Raw genomic sequence first — 18,277 nt, 5'->3', positions numbered from 1 at the left:
ATGTTTTGCGCTCGTGTCTGTATTAGCTGGCTACGTTGTAAGGTCACACGTCACACACATTTGCATGCACACAATATACAACGTAGCCAGCTAATACAGACACGCGCACAAACATCCCGTAAATAATCAATATTCTCCCACAGACGATAACACGCGAAAAACGTCTTCCCTGCACTGATAACAACACGTTTGTAAAGCTAAAAAATTAAGATAAAACGTCTGACTGATGAAAATTACCATGGTAATTAAAGTCCGCCGATGACTCTGTGGGAGAGATACAGAGGAGAGGAAATTCTGATAACAAGGTTTAGACGAAATATATTTCCTCTTCATTTCTGAGTTCTGTCAAGTAAGATAATCAAAAGAACAACAACAACTGTATTATTATAATCATTGCTTGGCTCTTATTAGCAATCTCGAAGCCTCTCTGCATAAATCTCAAGCGTAGAAGGAAAACAAGACCACTGGATTTTTCTGTATTCTTTTTTCAGTGATCATTACATTATTATCATTATTATTATTATTATTATTTTGGTGCACGAACGCATAAGTTAAACATGGCGTGACAAATCCGTAGAGTTTAAAGTTGTCAGCAGCAGCATCATCACATTATTATTATTATTATTATTATTATTATTATTATTATTATTATTATTATTATTATTATTATTATTATTATTAAGCATTAGACCATCTTTTATACAAGTGCTGTTGAAGTGATAGCTGCATCAGCGGCATTCAGTTTGTATAGAGTTTTCCCTAATTTTCTAATTGATTTTTCAAGAAAAATAGAGAAAACTCTATACAAACTGAAGGCCGCTGATGCAGTTATCAACTTCATCACAACATTATTATTATTATTATTATTATTATTATTATTATTATTATTATTATTATTATTATTATTATGGTGATGTCGATAAGTTTTGATAAAAGTATAGTAGCCAAGACAAGCTGGAAAACACCAGAATCCTACGTGTAATAGTAGGCCATTCAAAAGTTAATTACGTTGTTGAATACGCCCAAACGTCTAATCTGAGGCAAATGACGGTTTCGTGAGGACCTAGATTCCGAGAATGCATATATAAGGCGTGAGGCTTACGTAAGTGCGAGAGGCCATGAATAAATGAGAGGCGGAGGGAGGAGACAGAGGCACGACGTAGAACTGCGTCCTTCAAGACGTGTTCATTATTCACGTACTTTTGCTCCGATCGTCCGTCGACTTCTTAGCGTATGGTATGGACTCTTGTACGGTATTGATTATGGATACGATAATGACACGAGGAACAAAACATACAGCGTACACACATACATACAAACATACATGAGTACACGCATTGTAATATTACACGACGTTACGAAAAGTTTCAGATGTAGCTGTGATATATATATATGTATATGTATATATATATATATATATATATATATATATATATATATATATATATATATATATATATATATATATGAAATTATATATATATAATACACACACACACACATATATATATACATATATATAGACGAAAAAGATAGATACACATATACTGTAGTACTGTAGTAGCTATAATGCATTCAACAGTTTAAAGACACTGTATTTATTAAAACCCTTTTTTCACTAAAAATTCTACTGTCGCACGAGCAGACTGACACCAAATTATTATCACTTTCTTGATTACTAATTTTAAAAACGTGAACATCAAAGAACCACATCAATAAAGCAATGCAAAAAAAAAACACGCACATATGCACTCTAACCTCGTTCAGTAATAGTCAAGATGCTGCAAGCAGGGGAATAATCAAGCATAAACATTTACTAAACTCTTTAAAAGAGCAAATACGGCGTTAATTATTTGAGAAAAGTTTTCCTAAGTTTTGGCAGATATTTCTACAAGACAAAAACTGTGAAAATAAAAAAAAATTGGAGGTTTGGACAGTAGGAAAAAATAATTGGAATTTTCGTAGTTTCATCAACAGATTTTCTATTTTGAAAAATTGGCGAAAAACAAACGTTTTTGCCAGATTTCTTCGACAGATTCCGGCAACAATAAAAAATAGAAGAGAATATCGACGGTTCCTGGCACAAAGAACAACAACCTCACATGACACCATCAAGGTCACGACTATAAAGGAGGAATCGATAACGCTCGTTCTGCGGTATCCCCTAATCGGGTATTCTTTCCTTCAACTGACAATAATTCCTTTCAAAACATCTCTCTCTCTCTCTCTCTCTCTCTCTCTCTAGAAGTGCAAATAAACTTCTCCTAGTAGATGTAATAATGAACGGACGGTTTAACCCAATTATTCATATTCATCACATGCTATCAACAATTTACCTGACGATATTACTTACTAAGGCATTTCCTAAATTAAGATATAATTTGATTTATACTTTTCATTTATTTATTTTTTCATTCTCTTCAACAACTTCATGCTGGGACATATCAGATAACAAAGAATGAGTGAAGTCATTAATATAAAAATATCTAAAATAACAATTTCATTTAGGCTTCTTGTAATCATATACAACCTTCATTTTAATGCAAAAGACAGCCGTAGTTAGAATGTTTCCAAATACTTGAGAGAGAGAGAGAGAGAGAGAGAGAGAGAGAGAGAGAGAGAGAGAGAGAGAGAGAGAGAGAGATACTTTTGCAAATTAAGAATTCATAAAAAGCAAAGATAAAAAGTAGGCGAAACTAATGAATAACAAAGAAACTCAAAAAGAACTTGCTATGCATAAAAAAAAAGAGGTCGCATCACTTCGAACCAGCGGGCCTCAGCAGAGCTGATAAAGAGCTCCAGGCTACTTCCATTGTGAACCTTCATCAAGGTTCAACGACAAAAGGCGGCGACGCGAGAGCCAATCCTTTGTGGACAGATTCGAGAACCTGAAAAAACACTTACCTGGTCAATGCAGGAGAGCGTCTGGTTCTCGGCGCAGTAGTGAAGAGCCGTCTTTCCGGTTCGGTCTCTCTCCCGGACACTCCCTGGCTGGAAAGAGAATTAAAAGGGATGATGCGTTTGCTTCTATGAAATTCAGGCTCTAAGGCCACGCCCTGGGGCACTTTAGGCCATTCAACACTGACGACAGTGAAAAGGGGATTGAAGTGGTTGAACAGCAAGATAGAGAGAGCTATATAATAAAGGTCATAAAGTTCAAAGATTTAAAACCGGAACTGGGTTGCATTAACTAATAGTTAGAGAGGCTGGACAGAAGACTGAAAAAAGGAAATGGCAATGGAGGGAAAGATGGAGTGAAAGTACAAGGCTAAAAGAAATGGCAATGGAGAGAAAGTAAAAGGAATGAAAGAGGTTGCAGCTAGGGGCCGAAGGGACGCTGCAAACACCCTTTAGTAATGCCTGCAGTGCACCACGTGACGTGCACAGACGGCACTACCCTCCTAAAGATAAAAGAGATGATGATGATGATGATGATGATGATGATGATGATGATGATGATAGTCAGAGGCTGAATATTCTCATTCACTTTACTTACGACGAAAATACACAAGGTCGATGATTTCTCACGGTCGAATTTTCTCACCGCCTCCTGAACGTCTAATTATAGAGGGATGGTAATTTTCATGAGTGAATTTTTTTATTCATTCAACTCTTATCTAAAATGCAAAAGGATGGTAAATTCTCAGAGCTGAATGTTTACAAGCATTTTCTTACTATTCACAATGAGGCAGCATAATAATAACCCAAAGACAGAATATGCCATTCATCCGTTTGTAAATAACAAGAAAAGAGATGGTTCTATTTGCTAGTCTTTTATTTAGTTCGACTACTACAAGTATGCGGAGGGTCAATGAGTATTCATAATTTGTTCATAATTAAAGTCCACACAGAAAGAATTTGGTCCTATTCACTTTGCTGCTTCTTATGTCTACAAATGCGCAGTGACGATGCCTCCTGAAGGCTGAATTCGTACAAACACTCAAATACTGTAACTGAAAGACAAGAGCTATCAGAGCCGCAACAGGTATGATGATAAACGTCATCAGCCGGCTAGCAGGTATATTGTTAAGATTAATTAAGCGGCAAATGTCAACTAACAGATAAATTTGGAGCCATTGGAGAAAGCAGATCGAGTTAATTGCAGATTCCAGTTGCACCGTACTTTCCATCCGCTCCTTTGATCTTTTTCTACGTAGTTTTCCGACTCCTGCAATTTACCTTAAATCTTATTTTCACATTCTGTTTGGAAACAATTTCTTCGGTTGTCGCCAGTAAGTTTACAAAAGCGACTCATGATCTCGTTAAACTATTTGTAATGTTAGTGAGAATGATCACACGTCATTTAATGATGACTTAAATTTCCCATTCAGTTCGTAGTTTACGTGACTCACAACAGAACACCTTGTACAAGCACGGGCCCTTGGTTAGGTGGTGAAGGAGGTAAGTGACCTAATGTAGACATCTGGACTCTACCAACCAACAAAGACTCTCCGTCCACACACACACACACACACACACACACACACACACACACACACACACTCGCCTACTTCGCAGATCTGCAAGGCTGTTATTCCTTTTAAATTTATGATTCACTGACAGTCGACTACTCCATTGCATTCATCGTTTACTCGACTACCTGTAAGATCGATCGCCAATCCCACGCCATTCACATTAACGTTCAACATGTGTGTTATCAGATTTCCGCTTACTCATATAGCTCATCTCTGGTTTAGATACACTTTCCATCCCTCTCTCCGTCATCCTTTTCACAGTCTTGACCACTCAAGATACGCTGACAATAATAAAAATTCTACCTTCCTGCTATTTCGTGAGTAACAGAATTAAATTTAAAAATTCCAGAAGGATTTTGCTGTCAAGATAATTTTTCTGAATGATAATGAGAGCTGAGCAGGCTCTCCAGGGCTTTCTAGGTTTTAATATGTCTTGAAAACAAAATCATAGAGGATTTAACTATTCAATAATAATAAAAGCATGACGACGCACAATGAAGAAAAATGGTTTACGTAAGGAAAAGAAATAAGACATAATCTAGAATTATAAGGTAAATATAAAAAATCTTCAAGTGGACGGTCCAAATCATCTGAGCGAACAACAATAAAATTCAATTATCTGTTTCTGAAGTCCGGTGAGGGCCATACTAGAAATCCATACGAACGAACCCGCTCTGACTGGCGTTTCGATATTACATACCATCAGAAATACCAAATAAATGTCGAACACAACGTCACCGCTATTTAGATGCCAGCATTTCATTTCGGGAATGTTCAATATGATCTCCTTATGGAACAAATGCTGTATTTATTTTTTATTTTAATTACTTTTTTTTTTTTTGCCCAAGAGACAAATTACCTGTTGTACGATATAAACAATATGACGTAGAATTCTGATGGTAGTACTACACATGAAAAACATTACCGAACAATAATCTCTTTATTTTCTCCATCAAAATTCAACTTCAGTACGAAATACGCCGTTCGACTCAAAAATGGGATGGTAAAAGCCTTTTACAAAAGTTTTTCTCGAGTTTTATTTTCATTTTAGACGAGTTTATAAATTATGGGCAGTATGAAATACTGAAAGTAAAAAAAAAAAAAAAAAAACCTGGAATGATGATACTCTTTTACTAAACTGTTTTTTTTTATTCTATTAATCTTTTTATTTTCTTATTTGTTTGCAACAGGAGAAATTACCTGCAGTTTGAATTATTAAAAAAAAAAAATCCTGAAATGATAATATTCCATATGAAAACTCCTTTCCCAGACTATTTTTTTTATTTTATTTATATTTTAAATCTTTCAACAGTATGAAATACCAAGTGCAATATAAATTTGGGATTATACTGCTGCAGATGTAAAATCCTTTTCCCATTTTTTCTGTGGAGACAAATTATCTGCAATACGAAATACGATATCAAATTGGAATAAAGACAATTAAGAAAAAAAACCTTCTACGTAATAAAATTTCTCTTTCTTTATTTTTTTATTTTTGGAAAGTGGCAAACTGTTTACAGGAAGAAAACAAGTAAAAAATGCGCCGAAGTTTCTTCCGCGCAATCGAGTTTCCTGTACAGCGTATAATGCTGTATGAGCCGCAGCCCATGAAACTTTCAGCCACAGCCCGGTGGTGGCATATCTTAAAGCGTTGCCAGACGCACGATCATGGCTAACTTTGACCGTAATAAAATGAAAACTACTGAGGTTAAGGGGCTGCAATTTGGTGTGTTTGATGATTGGATGGTGGATGATCAAAATACCAATTTGCAGCCCTCTAGCTTCAGTAGTTTTAAGATCTGAGGGCGGACAGAAAAAGTGCGGACGGAAAGACAAAGCCATCTCAATATTTTCTTTTACAGAAAACTAAAACCAACTATATACTTGGGGAAAAAAACACAATATATAAACAAAAAATGAAAAAACGCATAATGTCAAATTGAAAATGAAGAGAAAAAATAATGAAAATATAAACATCAACAGAGCTCAGTAATAAAAGCTAAATATATACGTAGGAGAAGACAATAAAAACAATAAAATAATATATAAAAAGAAAATATATGAGAAAACGCTATTGTAAAACAAAATGAAGGAACAAATACAGAAGAAAGTAAACATCAACAGAGCTCAATGATAAAAAAAACCAAATGTATATGCAGGAAAAAGCAAAAAATGTAAATCAAAAAATTTAACACAGAATGTAAAACATAAAATGAAGGGAAAAATAATGAAAAAGGTAAACATCAACAGAACTCAATAGTAAAACCCAAATATATACGCAGGAAAAACTAATAAAGTATATAAGAAGAAAATACATAAGACCAAAAAAAAGCGTATCGTACCAAAAAAAAAAAGCGTATCGTAAAGTTGAAAATGAAGGAAAAACCCGAGTAAAATATTCCATCATCCAAGACATAACAACAACATTAAGCTAATTAGGCCGAGCTCTGTCATCTTTCATCTTCTCTCTCCGTCAGAACATCAAAGGACGCTGGCGTCTACTGTCGTGCTCAGCCGGTGGGCGGGGGGGAGGAGGAGGAGGAGGAGGAGGAGGAGGAGGAGGAGGAGTTTGGCCATTACTCTGCGACCCCTAAATGAAATACTCTAATGGACACATAGGTCAGGACGGTCTACTACTACCCTGATGGGTGTTCACGTCTACTCCCTGACGTTAATGCCGATCTGCTGGATCAAGTTCCCCATTTTATCTTATCATTACTATAATAATTATTATTCTTATCTTTATCATTTTATTTTAATAATTTACTTACATTTTTATCTGTTTATTTATTAATATGTTGCTTTGTTTTTTCTCTCTCTCTTTTTTAAAAAGTGATCTCTTCTTTCTGTATTTCCCATTACCTTCTGTTACTTCTTTCTAATGAAAACCGTATTCTTTAGAAGCTTGAATTTCAAGTCAATGGCCCCAGTGAGCTTGTTCCATATGAGTAGGGTTCATCTTCTGAATATAATAATAATAATAATAATAATAATAATAATAATAATAATAATAATAATAATAATACACTGTTAAGGGACATCAAAAGACGATGAACTGGCACGACAAGCTTTAACGCGTTAAAAGAGGCAATAAGAAAAGTTATAGAAATAAATATGAATTCGTTCAGTGGCTGTATAAGCAACATCCGTTCAGTGGCTGTATAAGCAACATCCGTTCAGTGGCTGTATAAGAAACATCCGTTCAGTGGTTAAACAAGCAGCATCCGTTCAGTGGTTGTATAAGCAACATCAGTTCAGTGGCTGTATAAGCAACATCCGTTCAGTGATTGTACAAGCAGCATCCGTTCAGTGGTTGTATAAGCAGCAACCGTTCAGTTGTATAAGCAGCATCCGTTCAGGGGTTGTATAAGCAACATCCGCTGTGACTGTATAAGCAACATCCGTTTAGTGGCTGCATGAGCAGCATCCGTTCAGTGGCTGTATAAGCAACATCCGTTCAGGGGCTGTATAAGCAACATCCGTTCAGTGGCTGTATAAGCAACATCCGTTCAGTGATTGTATAAGCAGCATCCGTTTAGTTGTATAAGCAGCATCCGTTCAGGGGTTGTAAAAGCAACATCCGCTGTGACTGTATAAGCAACATCCGTTCAGTGGCTGTATAAGCAACATCCGTTCAGTGATTGTATAAGCAGCATCCGTTCAGTTGTATATGCAGCATCCGTTCAGGGGTTGTATAAGCAACATCCGCTGTGACTGTATAAGCAACATCCGTTTAGTGGCTGCATGAGCAGCATCCGTTCAGTGGCTGTATAAGCAGCATCCGTTCAGGGGTTGTATAAGCAACATCCGTTCAGTGGCTGTATAAGCAACATCCGTTTAGTGGCTGCATAAGCAGCATCCGTTCAGTGGCTGTATAAGCAACATCCGTTCAGGGGGTTGTATAAGCAACATCCGTTCAGGGGGTTGTATAAGCAACATCCGTTCAGTGGCTGTATAAGCAACATCCGTTTAGTGACTGTATCAGCAGCACCCGTTCAGGGGTTGTATAAGCAACATCCGTTCAGTGGCTGAATAAGCAATATCCGCTGTGGCTGTATAAGCAACATCCGTTCAGTGGTTGTATAAGCAACACCCGTTCAGTGGCTGTATAAGCAACATCCGTTCAGTGACTATAAGCAACATCCATTCAGTGTCTGTATAAGCAAACATCCGTTTAGTGGTTGTATAAACAACATCCGTTCGGTGGTTATATAAACAACATCCATTCAGTGGTTGTATAAGTAACATCCGTTCACTGGCTGTATAAGCAACATCTATTCAGGGGTTGTGTAAGCAACATTCGTTCAGCGGTTGTATAAGCAACATCCGTTCAATGGTTGTATAAGCAACATCCGTTAAGTGGCTGTATAAGCAAAAAATCCGTTCAGTGCTTGCATAAGCAACATCCGTTCAGTGGTTGTATAAGCAACATCCGTTCAGTAGTTGTATAAGCAACATCCGTTCAGTGGTTGTATAAGCAACATCCATTCAACCAGTTCTAGGAAGACATGATTTTATTTCGTCATAAGTGACGCTGCAGTTGTAACGCCAGATAAACTTCAATCAATCAATCACCATTTTACATTACGGGCTGCTCCAGAACCAGAATCCCGTGCAGTTATTGTCGAAATTGAATCTCATGTGAACGTACATATTCTAAACAACGATTAAAAACTATAATTTAAGTGATATCAGATATTAAACATGAGTATGCAACTGCATTAAATATGAGTATGCAACTGCACTGTCATTAAATAATAAAAATAAATGAGCACATAAATTATGCACTGATAAATAAAAAAAAAAGACATGGGATGCGTGCTTCAGTGTACCCTCAGGCAACTGAATTAAACCCAAGGCTAGAAATCGAATTTTATGCATAATGAATTTTCATAAATTGCAAAAAATTAGACATGATATCTTTCAGTGAAATGACGTATATTATATATAAATATATATGTGTGTGTGCATATGTACTGTATATACACAGTCAATATATATATATATATATATATACTTCTGGACATTTGGTCCTCTGATTTTTAAAAAATCAGAGGACCAAATGTCCAAAAGTGGGACAAACAACCCCCAGTTCAGAATCCACTAATTACTGGAGGACTGTCTCTCCAGACGCAGACGACACGTACCACTGGCAATAGGAATCCAGTGTCTCGGCCAATATTACATTCTTCTTCTTCCTTCGTCGGTAATAAGGGGCTCGTCTCTCGCCCCCAATATACAGGTCAGTGACTTTGCTTGTAAGCAGGTTGACGGAACACATTTCAAGGCATTGTTCGGTTGATATGGAAAGTCGCACAAGCCTAAAAAGAGCCATTACGGGCTTATTTTGGGTCATTTTTATTTGTCGAATAATCTCATGGTGACATAAAAACTTAGAACGATGTTGAAGTCTATAATTTGCAAGGGCAATTTGTTTAATTGTGATGTTTCACAATTGAAACTGATTTGACTAATCAAATAGAAAATACTACAGACTTAATTAAACAGATGCGAGATCATCAATGTTTATCCCATTTTCAAAAGAGTTACAATTAACACAAGCACAAAAGTATCTTCGGCGCAATCGAGTTTTCTGTACAGCCGCTCCAGCGTAAAATCAAGGCCACCGAAAATAGATCTAACTTTCGGTGGTCTCGGTATAATGGTGTTTTAGCCGCGGCCCACGAAATTTTAACCACAGCCCGGTGGTGACCTAACCTATGCCGTTGCCTGAAGCAAGATTGTGGCTAATTTTAACCTTGAATACAATAAAAACTACTGAGGCTAGAGGGCAGCTATTTGGTATGTTTGATGATTAGAGGGTGGATGGTCAACAGGTCAATTTGCAGCCCTCTAGCCTCAGTAGTTTTTAAGATCTGAGGGCGGACAGAAAAAAGTGCTGACGGACAGACAAATTGCCATCTCAATAGCTTTCTTTTAAAGAAAACTAAAACTTGGAGCGATGCTGAAGTCTACTAATTTGCAAAGGCAATTTGTTTAATTGTGATGTTTCGCAATGTGACTAAATAAATACAGAATACTACATAATTAATTAAACAGATAGGGGAATATCAATGTTTGTCACATTTTGCAACGGAGTTACAATTAAAAAAAGTACACAGAAACAAGACTGGCGGTTAATAAAATGTATAAGTATATCGTTATTTATCAGATGACGGATTACTTTATAGACTGATTTCAAACATCTCTGGCGATGCAAATGTGATTACTGTGGCAATGAATCTTCGACAATCATCTATACATACTCAAGTTCAGTAAATAATTAGAAGAATTAGAATGAAGGAAACTAGAAAAATATTAAAACCTCTTTTTTGGAATAACGGTTTTAGCTAAAAACCCACATACGTTATATACACACTTACGCTCTTCTATGCGGTTTTAAATTACGTAAGTCTCCACATTTAACCTTTCAAGATTTTTCGGAAATGTTTTAGTTGTCCATAAAGTATCCGTAACGGTAATAGTCTGATCACAGAATATTTCGTTCTACATCACGATTTCCTGGTTATCAGTATTTAGAATTGCAGAGCCGAACTTCACATTTTTTACCTATTAAGATTTCTAGGTATTTAGATTAAATTCTGATATAAAATTGTATATATCACTGAGCCACCACGACCATATATATATATATATATATATATATATATATATATATATATATATATATATATATATATATATATATATATATATATATATATATATATATATATATATATATATATATCACTGAGCCACCACGACCGTATATATATATATATATATATATATATATATATATATATATATATATATATATATACATACATATACATATATATATATATATATATATATATATATATATATATATATATATATATATATATATATGGGCATGTGTTTGCATGAACATATTTGCGTGCAGAAGTTTATATCATTTGTCTAGCAAGCTTCACACTTTCGTAAACATTTCTCTCTCTCTCTCTCTCTCTCTCTCTCTCTCTCTCTCTCTCTCTCTCTCTCTCTCTCTCTCTCTCTCTCTCTTTATTTGAAGGGTAATTACAACGTCAGGGTACAGAAGCTTGCAGATACAGCTTAGCCTTCCCTCCCTCTTTCTCTTTCTACCTCGCATCTATCAGAGTCGTTAGGGAAATGAGGTATGAGAAATAGCTGGAAGGGAAGACTGCAACATATATATATATATATATATATATATATATATATATATATATATATATATATATATATATAAGTATACATATATATGTGTATATATATATATATATATATGTGTGTGTGTGTGTATAAGTATGTATGTGCGTACGTATGTATGTATGTATGTATATGTATATATAAGTATGCATGTATGTATATGTATGTATATATAAATTTATATATATATATATATATATATATATATATATATATATATATATATATATATATATATATACGTAAAATTTATATATAAGCATTGCAATTAAGAAACTGGTCTCAAAACTTTAGATTCCCCAATGTTTTTGGTTATGCTTTCCAATGAAAGTTTTGCGTTCCTGAAGGAAATGAGAGAAAAAGTAATCTTTCTGGACCTAAGAATTCATAAACAAAATTTAGTGGAAAGCAATTTAATACAAGATATGGAACATGCATAATAATTCTGTACTGACCAACCACATCAGACTGCTAAAACTTTTAACTCAATATTATAGGTTATCTTCGTTCCTCTTTGTCCAATCCGACTGTTAAAACTTAGTTACTTTTCTCCATAATGTGTATAAGAAAATGTTAATAAGCTCTGGGAGATGTCTTATATAAGAAAACTATTCATATTTCTTGATGTTTTGTGTTTATAAAAAAAAGGCTAGAAACGACTTCCATGTTTCTTTTCCATGTATGAATATTGGCCAACACAAGCCTAATCAATCAGTATGATTACATGTACTGATATTTGCCATGAGTTTCTCTACTTGTTCCAAATATTTTCTTCTGCGTTCTTCAAAATCATGAACACTTTCTGAACTACCCTTTCTAACCTAACCACTGAGCAGGGGGGAAGGGAAAAAAAAAACAGTTCAACTCGATGCCGGAGCCAAGCCCAGATAAATAAGGAGGTCTGGAGTCAGGAAGGGCATCCTTCTATAAAACACCTGCCAAAGTCAGTTATGAATTGAGCCCTGCGAGATAGAAAAAGCTGGAGGAGGCTCGTTAAAGAGAGCGACCCCTACTGGTGATTAAGCTGAGAAAAAAGAAAAAAAGAATAAGAACTACCTTCACTAGCAGTCAACACGTGTTCGAAACTGACTGAAAATTGAAACCGTGAAAATCAAGATGCCATTTATCACAAATATACTTCATCGGAACTTTCCCTAAATCTACATATATAAATATGATATATATATACATATATATAAATACATAATTATATATATGTATATATGAATATATAATTTTGTTTATAATATATACCTATATATAAAAAATGTATGTATGTATGTATGTATGTATGTGTGCGTGCGTGTTCCACATACACTCTGAAACGCATTGAGCAATTTCAACCTATTTTGGTATACATATGACCTACTATCTCCAAAAGAACACTGTGTGGGTACAACATCACTGGCACCAAAGGGGGGGGGGGGTTGTGGGAAGGGGGTGACATGTAAAAATAACCGAAAATGACAGAAATTAGTGTCTAATCCATAGTTTTCGAGGTCACTGAGATGAATAGTGACCCTCCCGATGCCCTATTAGGCCAAGTTCAGCCCTGATAGGAAGGCGGGGTGAAAAGGTGTGGGAAGGGGGTGACATATAAAAGTAACAGAAAACGACAGATATTAACGTCTGATCCACAATTTTCGAACTCGCTGAGATGAATAGTGACACTCCTGATGCGCTTCAAGTTCAAGTTCAGCTCTGATAGGAAGCGCGGGAGGGGGGGGTGAGAAATAAAATGTAAAAAATGTTGGGCAATGTAACTGAATCAACTACCTTAACAGGAAAGAGAGAGAGAGAGAGAGAGAGAGAGAGAGTTTATCAGTTGTCCAGTTGTCATTCAGAATTTTCCCGGGCAGCGCAGGGTTGGTCAGCTAGTATATGTATATATGTGCGTGTGTGTGTGTGTGTGTGTTGTTTTCAAGAAGCCATTATATATTTTAAAAGACAAAATCTGCTGCAAGAAATTAATTTCCTGGAAAGATATTTCCCTTTTCGTCACTGACTGAAGGAAATGAAACGAAGAACAAGAAAGAAATACCAGTAACCATAACAAATAACAAGTTCATGAAACTGAGAGATAATATTCGACAAGACTGTGACGACACAATAGCGTTAAAATTCAGACAAGGCTTAAAAACAGCAACAGGGACAATTCTAACATCCAAGAGAGCAAAGAAATAAACTCGGATTTCGAGCACGCCGAGAAGACGACGAAAAAGGGCGCTGAAGTGGAAAACATCAAACGCATAAGACGAAAACAACTTTGATATTGGTAGCACAGAGAGAGAGAGAGAAAGATAGAGGGGTGGGGGGGATCAGCATTTCTATACCGGTACAAAACTATTTGAATTATCCAGTTCTTTTTCTCTCTCTCTCTCTCAAATCTCATACATACATATATATATATATATATATATATATATATATATATATATATATATATATATATATATATATATATATATATATATATGTGTGTGTGTGTGTGTGTGTATGTGTATGTACGTGCATGTATATATATATATATATATATATATATATATATATATATATATATATATATATATATATATATATATATATATATATATATATATATATATATATATATATATACAGCGCAACTCTGTCACATTAGGAGGGGTGGTGCTATAAGCACAGAGCTAACCCAAGCACCCTTTCTTGAATCGAACTAACGCTGGTACCCATTCACAGCTGGGCTGACTAGTTAGCGACAGGCAGGGTTCGAACCGCAAACCTTGCAAATGCAAACCCAGTGTTCTACCGCCCAGCTAATACACACTAGGACGTCTGCACTTGCGTGAGGAAGCTCCAGAAGACAATGGCCACTGACGCAATTAAAATCTAAATGCTAAATCGTGGATGAACTACTGTTTAAAACTTCCACGACATTAGGCACTTCATACACCCACACCAGAGGCTCATCAGCAACAGGTCGAACCACCATAAAGTACTTATGCCGTTCACTTTTAGGCTGCATATATTCTCGGCCTTCCTAGTTATTAATGTGTGTGTGTGTGTGTGTTTGTGTGTGCAGGAACTCGAAGGTGCGCCTCTGTGTATGTGGGTGTGTGTTGTTTTGTGTCTGAGCGCCTCCACGTGTGACCCACAAATCTCTGAAAAGTTTCTTATTGAGCTTTCGGAACGACGAATTCCCTCCCTCTTCCAGAGCATACAACTGTTAACAATCAGAGCTAATGTAAGCGCCGTGTTTCCTGCTGACCTGGATACTGAGGGATCCCTAACGGAAATAAACTCTAATATCAATAAGCTGAACTAAAAGAAGGAATCTGACTTCACTGAGCACCGTTAGAGTGGGTCAAAAGATAACTACCCATCATTCAGTATTTAATCATTCAGATGCACGTAGCCATACCTTTCCTGGTAGTCATGGAAAAAACTGAACCCAAACGTAACTTCAGTTCTATTTCTCCAAGTCTACAAAGTAAGTGATTTGAACAAACTAACTAAATAAATTGAGCTTTTAACGTCTCTTTTCACAGGCACAAATATGATGAGAATTTTGTTAATTTACTCAATAAAAAAAAAGGGAAGAAGGGGAAAAAGACATCATACCAAATAAATAAAAGGAAAGTATTTTTGAACGGAAATTTATCTGCCCTCTCTTCACCATGCGTGAAAAACACTAATGGTCATAAATGGAAATATTCATGTCGCTTAAATGGGTGTGCTTTAAAAGAAATTCCAACAAGAAACAACTTTTAACATCATCAACCTCAAACAAGTAAAATGTTTTATAATAATAAGAATCCTTGTAAGAAGTTATGAAGTTTATAAATGAGAAACTATTCATTTTGAAAAACAAAAGAAAGAACATATAATTAATACAAAAAGGAGACAAAAACAGTTGTTTTTTAATAAGTTAAACAAATTATTACGGATTCAATATTGGAAATGCAATAAACATGACACATAGAGAGAATAATGAAAAAGGAGAAGTTAGCTGAATCTTTATTACTTCAAAAATTGTTGCAATTTTAATATACATCATTTTAATTATAAATTCATTGATTTTGTGTGGGTCCTTTTTTATTAATCTTCGGACACGGGAAATATAATATATACATATACATATATATATATATATATACAGGTATATATACATCCATATATATGTATATATATAAATAGATTATATATATATATACTGTGTATATAATATATATATTATATAATATATAGGTATATATACATGTCATATATATATATATATATATATATATATATATATATATATATATATATATATATATATATATATATATATATATATATATATATATATATATATATATATATATATATATATATATTATAAAATTCAGACATAAAAACAAGGAAATTTATGAAATTTATTTCAAATTCCACCCTCAATCTTACCAGTAAATCCTCCCATTAATCTCGAATGACCCTATCAAAAGACACAAACAACTGGCGCACATACATACAAACAGAGGTGAAAATATTCACATCCTTGCGCTGGTCACAACACCACAGTTTCATCACTTGGTGTATATTCACAGGTAAGAGTAAAAAAAAAAAAATAAAAAAAATATTGGACGATAATTAAACGATCAATAATTCTTCCCCCCCTTCATGTGGCCTTGAATTAGGTCTCATTCTCACGTGTAATTTCCATCTCTCTCTCTCTCTCTCTCTCTCTCTCTCTTTCTCTCTCTCTCTCTTCCCAGAAACGTAAAAGAATGTGACCTCTGGTGTGTCCTCAAGGGCCGCTTCAGGAAGGCCGAAAGGACAAAGGTGAGGGACGTCCGGAAAGATGGATTGTAATCGTGGAGCTGAAGGGTAACTGGTATGAAGGATCCCACGACGTCATCAGTCTTTTTTTTTTCCTTTATCAGAAAAAGGGTAAATCTTTATGGAAATTCACAACTCTGCTGAGAATCTCTCTCTCTTAACAGGACCCCACAACGTCACACTCTTCTTTATTCTTCTTTTAATAGTAAAAAGGAAAAGCTTTATGGAAATTCACACCTCTGCTGAGAATCTCTCTCTCTCTCTCTCTCTCTCTCTCTCTCTCTCTCTCTCTCTCTCTCTCTCTCTCTTATTAGGACGCCACAACGACACACTGTTCTTTTCTTCTTTTTTCTTGTTTTAATGGTAAAAAGGAAAAGCTTTATGGAAATTCACAACTCTGCTGAGAATCTCTCTCTCTCTCTCTCTCTCTCTCTCTCTCTCTCTCTCTCTCTCTCTCTCTCTCTCTCTCTCATTTATTCATATTGTTTCACGCAAAACGAGCATAGCCATTTAATAGTTTATTCATTAAATCCCATTCTGTCAGACTGACTGTCAGGTTGCCAGCCAGTGTATTCATTAAGCCCGTCAGTCTGTCTGGGTTTCTGTCATTCAACGGCTCTTAATGGAATTTTCTTTTTAACAACAGGCGCTGCTGAAAAGGCTGGGTTTTGTGTTACCCACGTGCAGATGGTATTGCCGTGCTTTGCACGTCTCTTCTTTCAATCTTCATTTTGCAACTTAGAAGCTGCTGTCAAAAATAGTGTCCCTTAAAGCTGGCATATCGCCTTTCATGGCTAAGCTCGGGGACATCCATTCGTGTTTTGTTTTCCCTCAAGGAAGTCAATATTTGTAGGCCAATCCTGGCGTGAAAATTGCCACAGACCTTGCAAGTGAATTGCAGATTCATCAAAATACCGCAGCACGACGAAAACACATCTTAACCTATCCTAACCTAACCTAAAGCGACAAGTATTACTCGTGGCCGCAAGGTAAGGAGATCCCTTTCAACCGTTATGACTGGCGTAAAGTTAACCGCTATGTCCCCTACGAGCTATAAAATTCTCTCAAGAGTCGGCTCTATTGCTCCACTCAAGAATAGGTCTTGTACTTTTCCTATTCTTTTTTAATCTTTTTTTGTTGTTTCACTCAGGACAGGGCTAAATAACCAGACTGCTGCATATATTACAATGATCATGCTTACAAAATAAAATACAATATATGCATCCATATACGTAATATCAGCCTACGGGTAATAAACTCCATACCCAGACTTGTAGCCATCAACCCTATAAGCACAGTCTCTCTAATTAATAGCCTCTAGTAAGTATGAAAAAGAATGAAGTTATTATTGGATTCAATAATTCGCCAACGCTCTGTGGTAACTGGTTCCACAGCGCAGACATTACACTGGAGTCAGTTACGTAAGTGTCACTGGACTTTAGAGTCTGACTGTGTCTTAGTCCGAGCATCGGGACAGTAAGTAACGTACTCAATTCCAGTCTTGACTCTCTTATATTACCGTCATTTCTGATTGTATGGGTCCACTAGTTCTCTTATACAATTAAATGTGACTATGAGGTGGTACAGATAGAGAGTATTTATGATTAAAGGAAAATATACAAATAAAAAAGTTAGTGCACGGAATCCCCCTTTCACCTCATTATAAGGACGAGAATTTACAAATAGTGAATGGCTTCATATATCGTATGTAAAATGAAAATATTCAATTTCTGTTATCTCAAAGTGTCTTATCTCAGTCACAGTCCTTACCAAATTACAGCCTG

At 35.5% G+C, this 18,277-nt stretch overlaps 1 protein-coding gene across 2 annotated transcripts in view; it reads right to left on the bottom strand.

Moving 5' to 3' along the window:
- Positions 1 to 18,277, bottom strand: part of LOC136843334 (uncharacterized) — a 222,680-nt gene that overhangs the window by 122,785 nt on the left and 81,618 nt on the right. For both annotated transcript variants that reach the window (XM_067111621.1, XM_067111622.1), the window contains one exon: positions 2,905 to 2,991. In XM_067111621.1, coding sequence (XP_066967722.1) covers positions 2,905 to 2,991 — 87 coding nt within the window. The remainder of the gene's footprint in view (positions 1 to 2,904; positions 2,992 to 18,277) is intronic.

This window comes from Macrobrachium rosenbergii, chromosome 11, assembly GCF_040412425.1.
Source record: "Macrobrachium rosenbergii isolate ZJJX-2024 chromosome 11, ASM4041242v1, whole genome shotgun sequence".
NCBI lineage: Eukaryota > Metazoa > Arthropoda > Malacostraca > Decapoda > Palaemonidae > Macrobrachium > Macrobrachium rosenbergii.
Note: the sequence above shows the minus strand (reverse complement) of the source record. Positions and strands in the feature narration are given on the sequence as shown.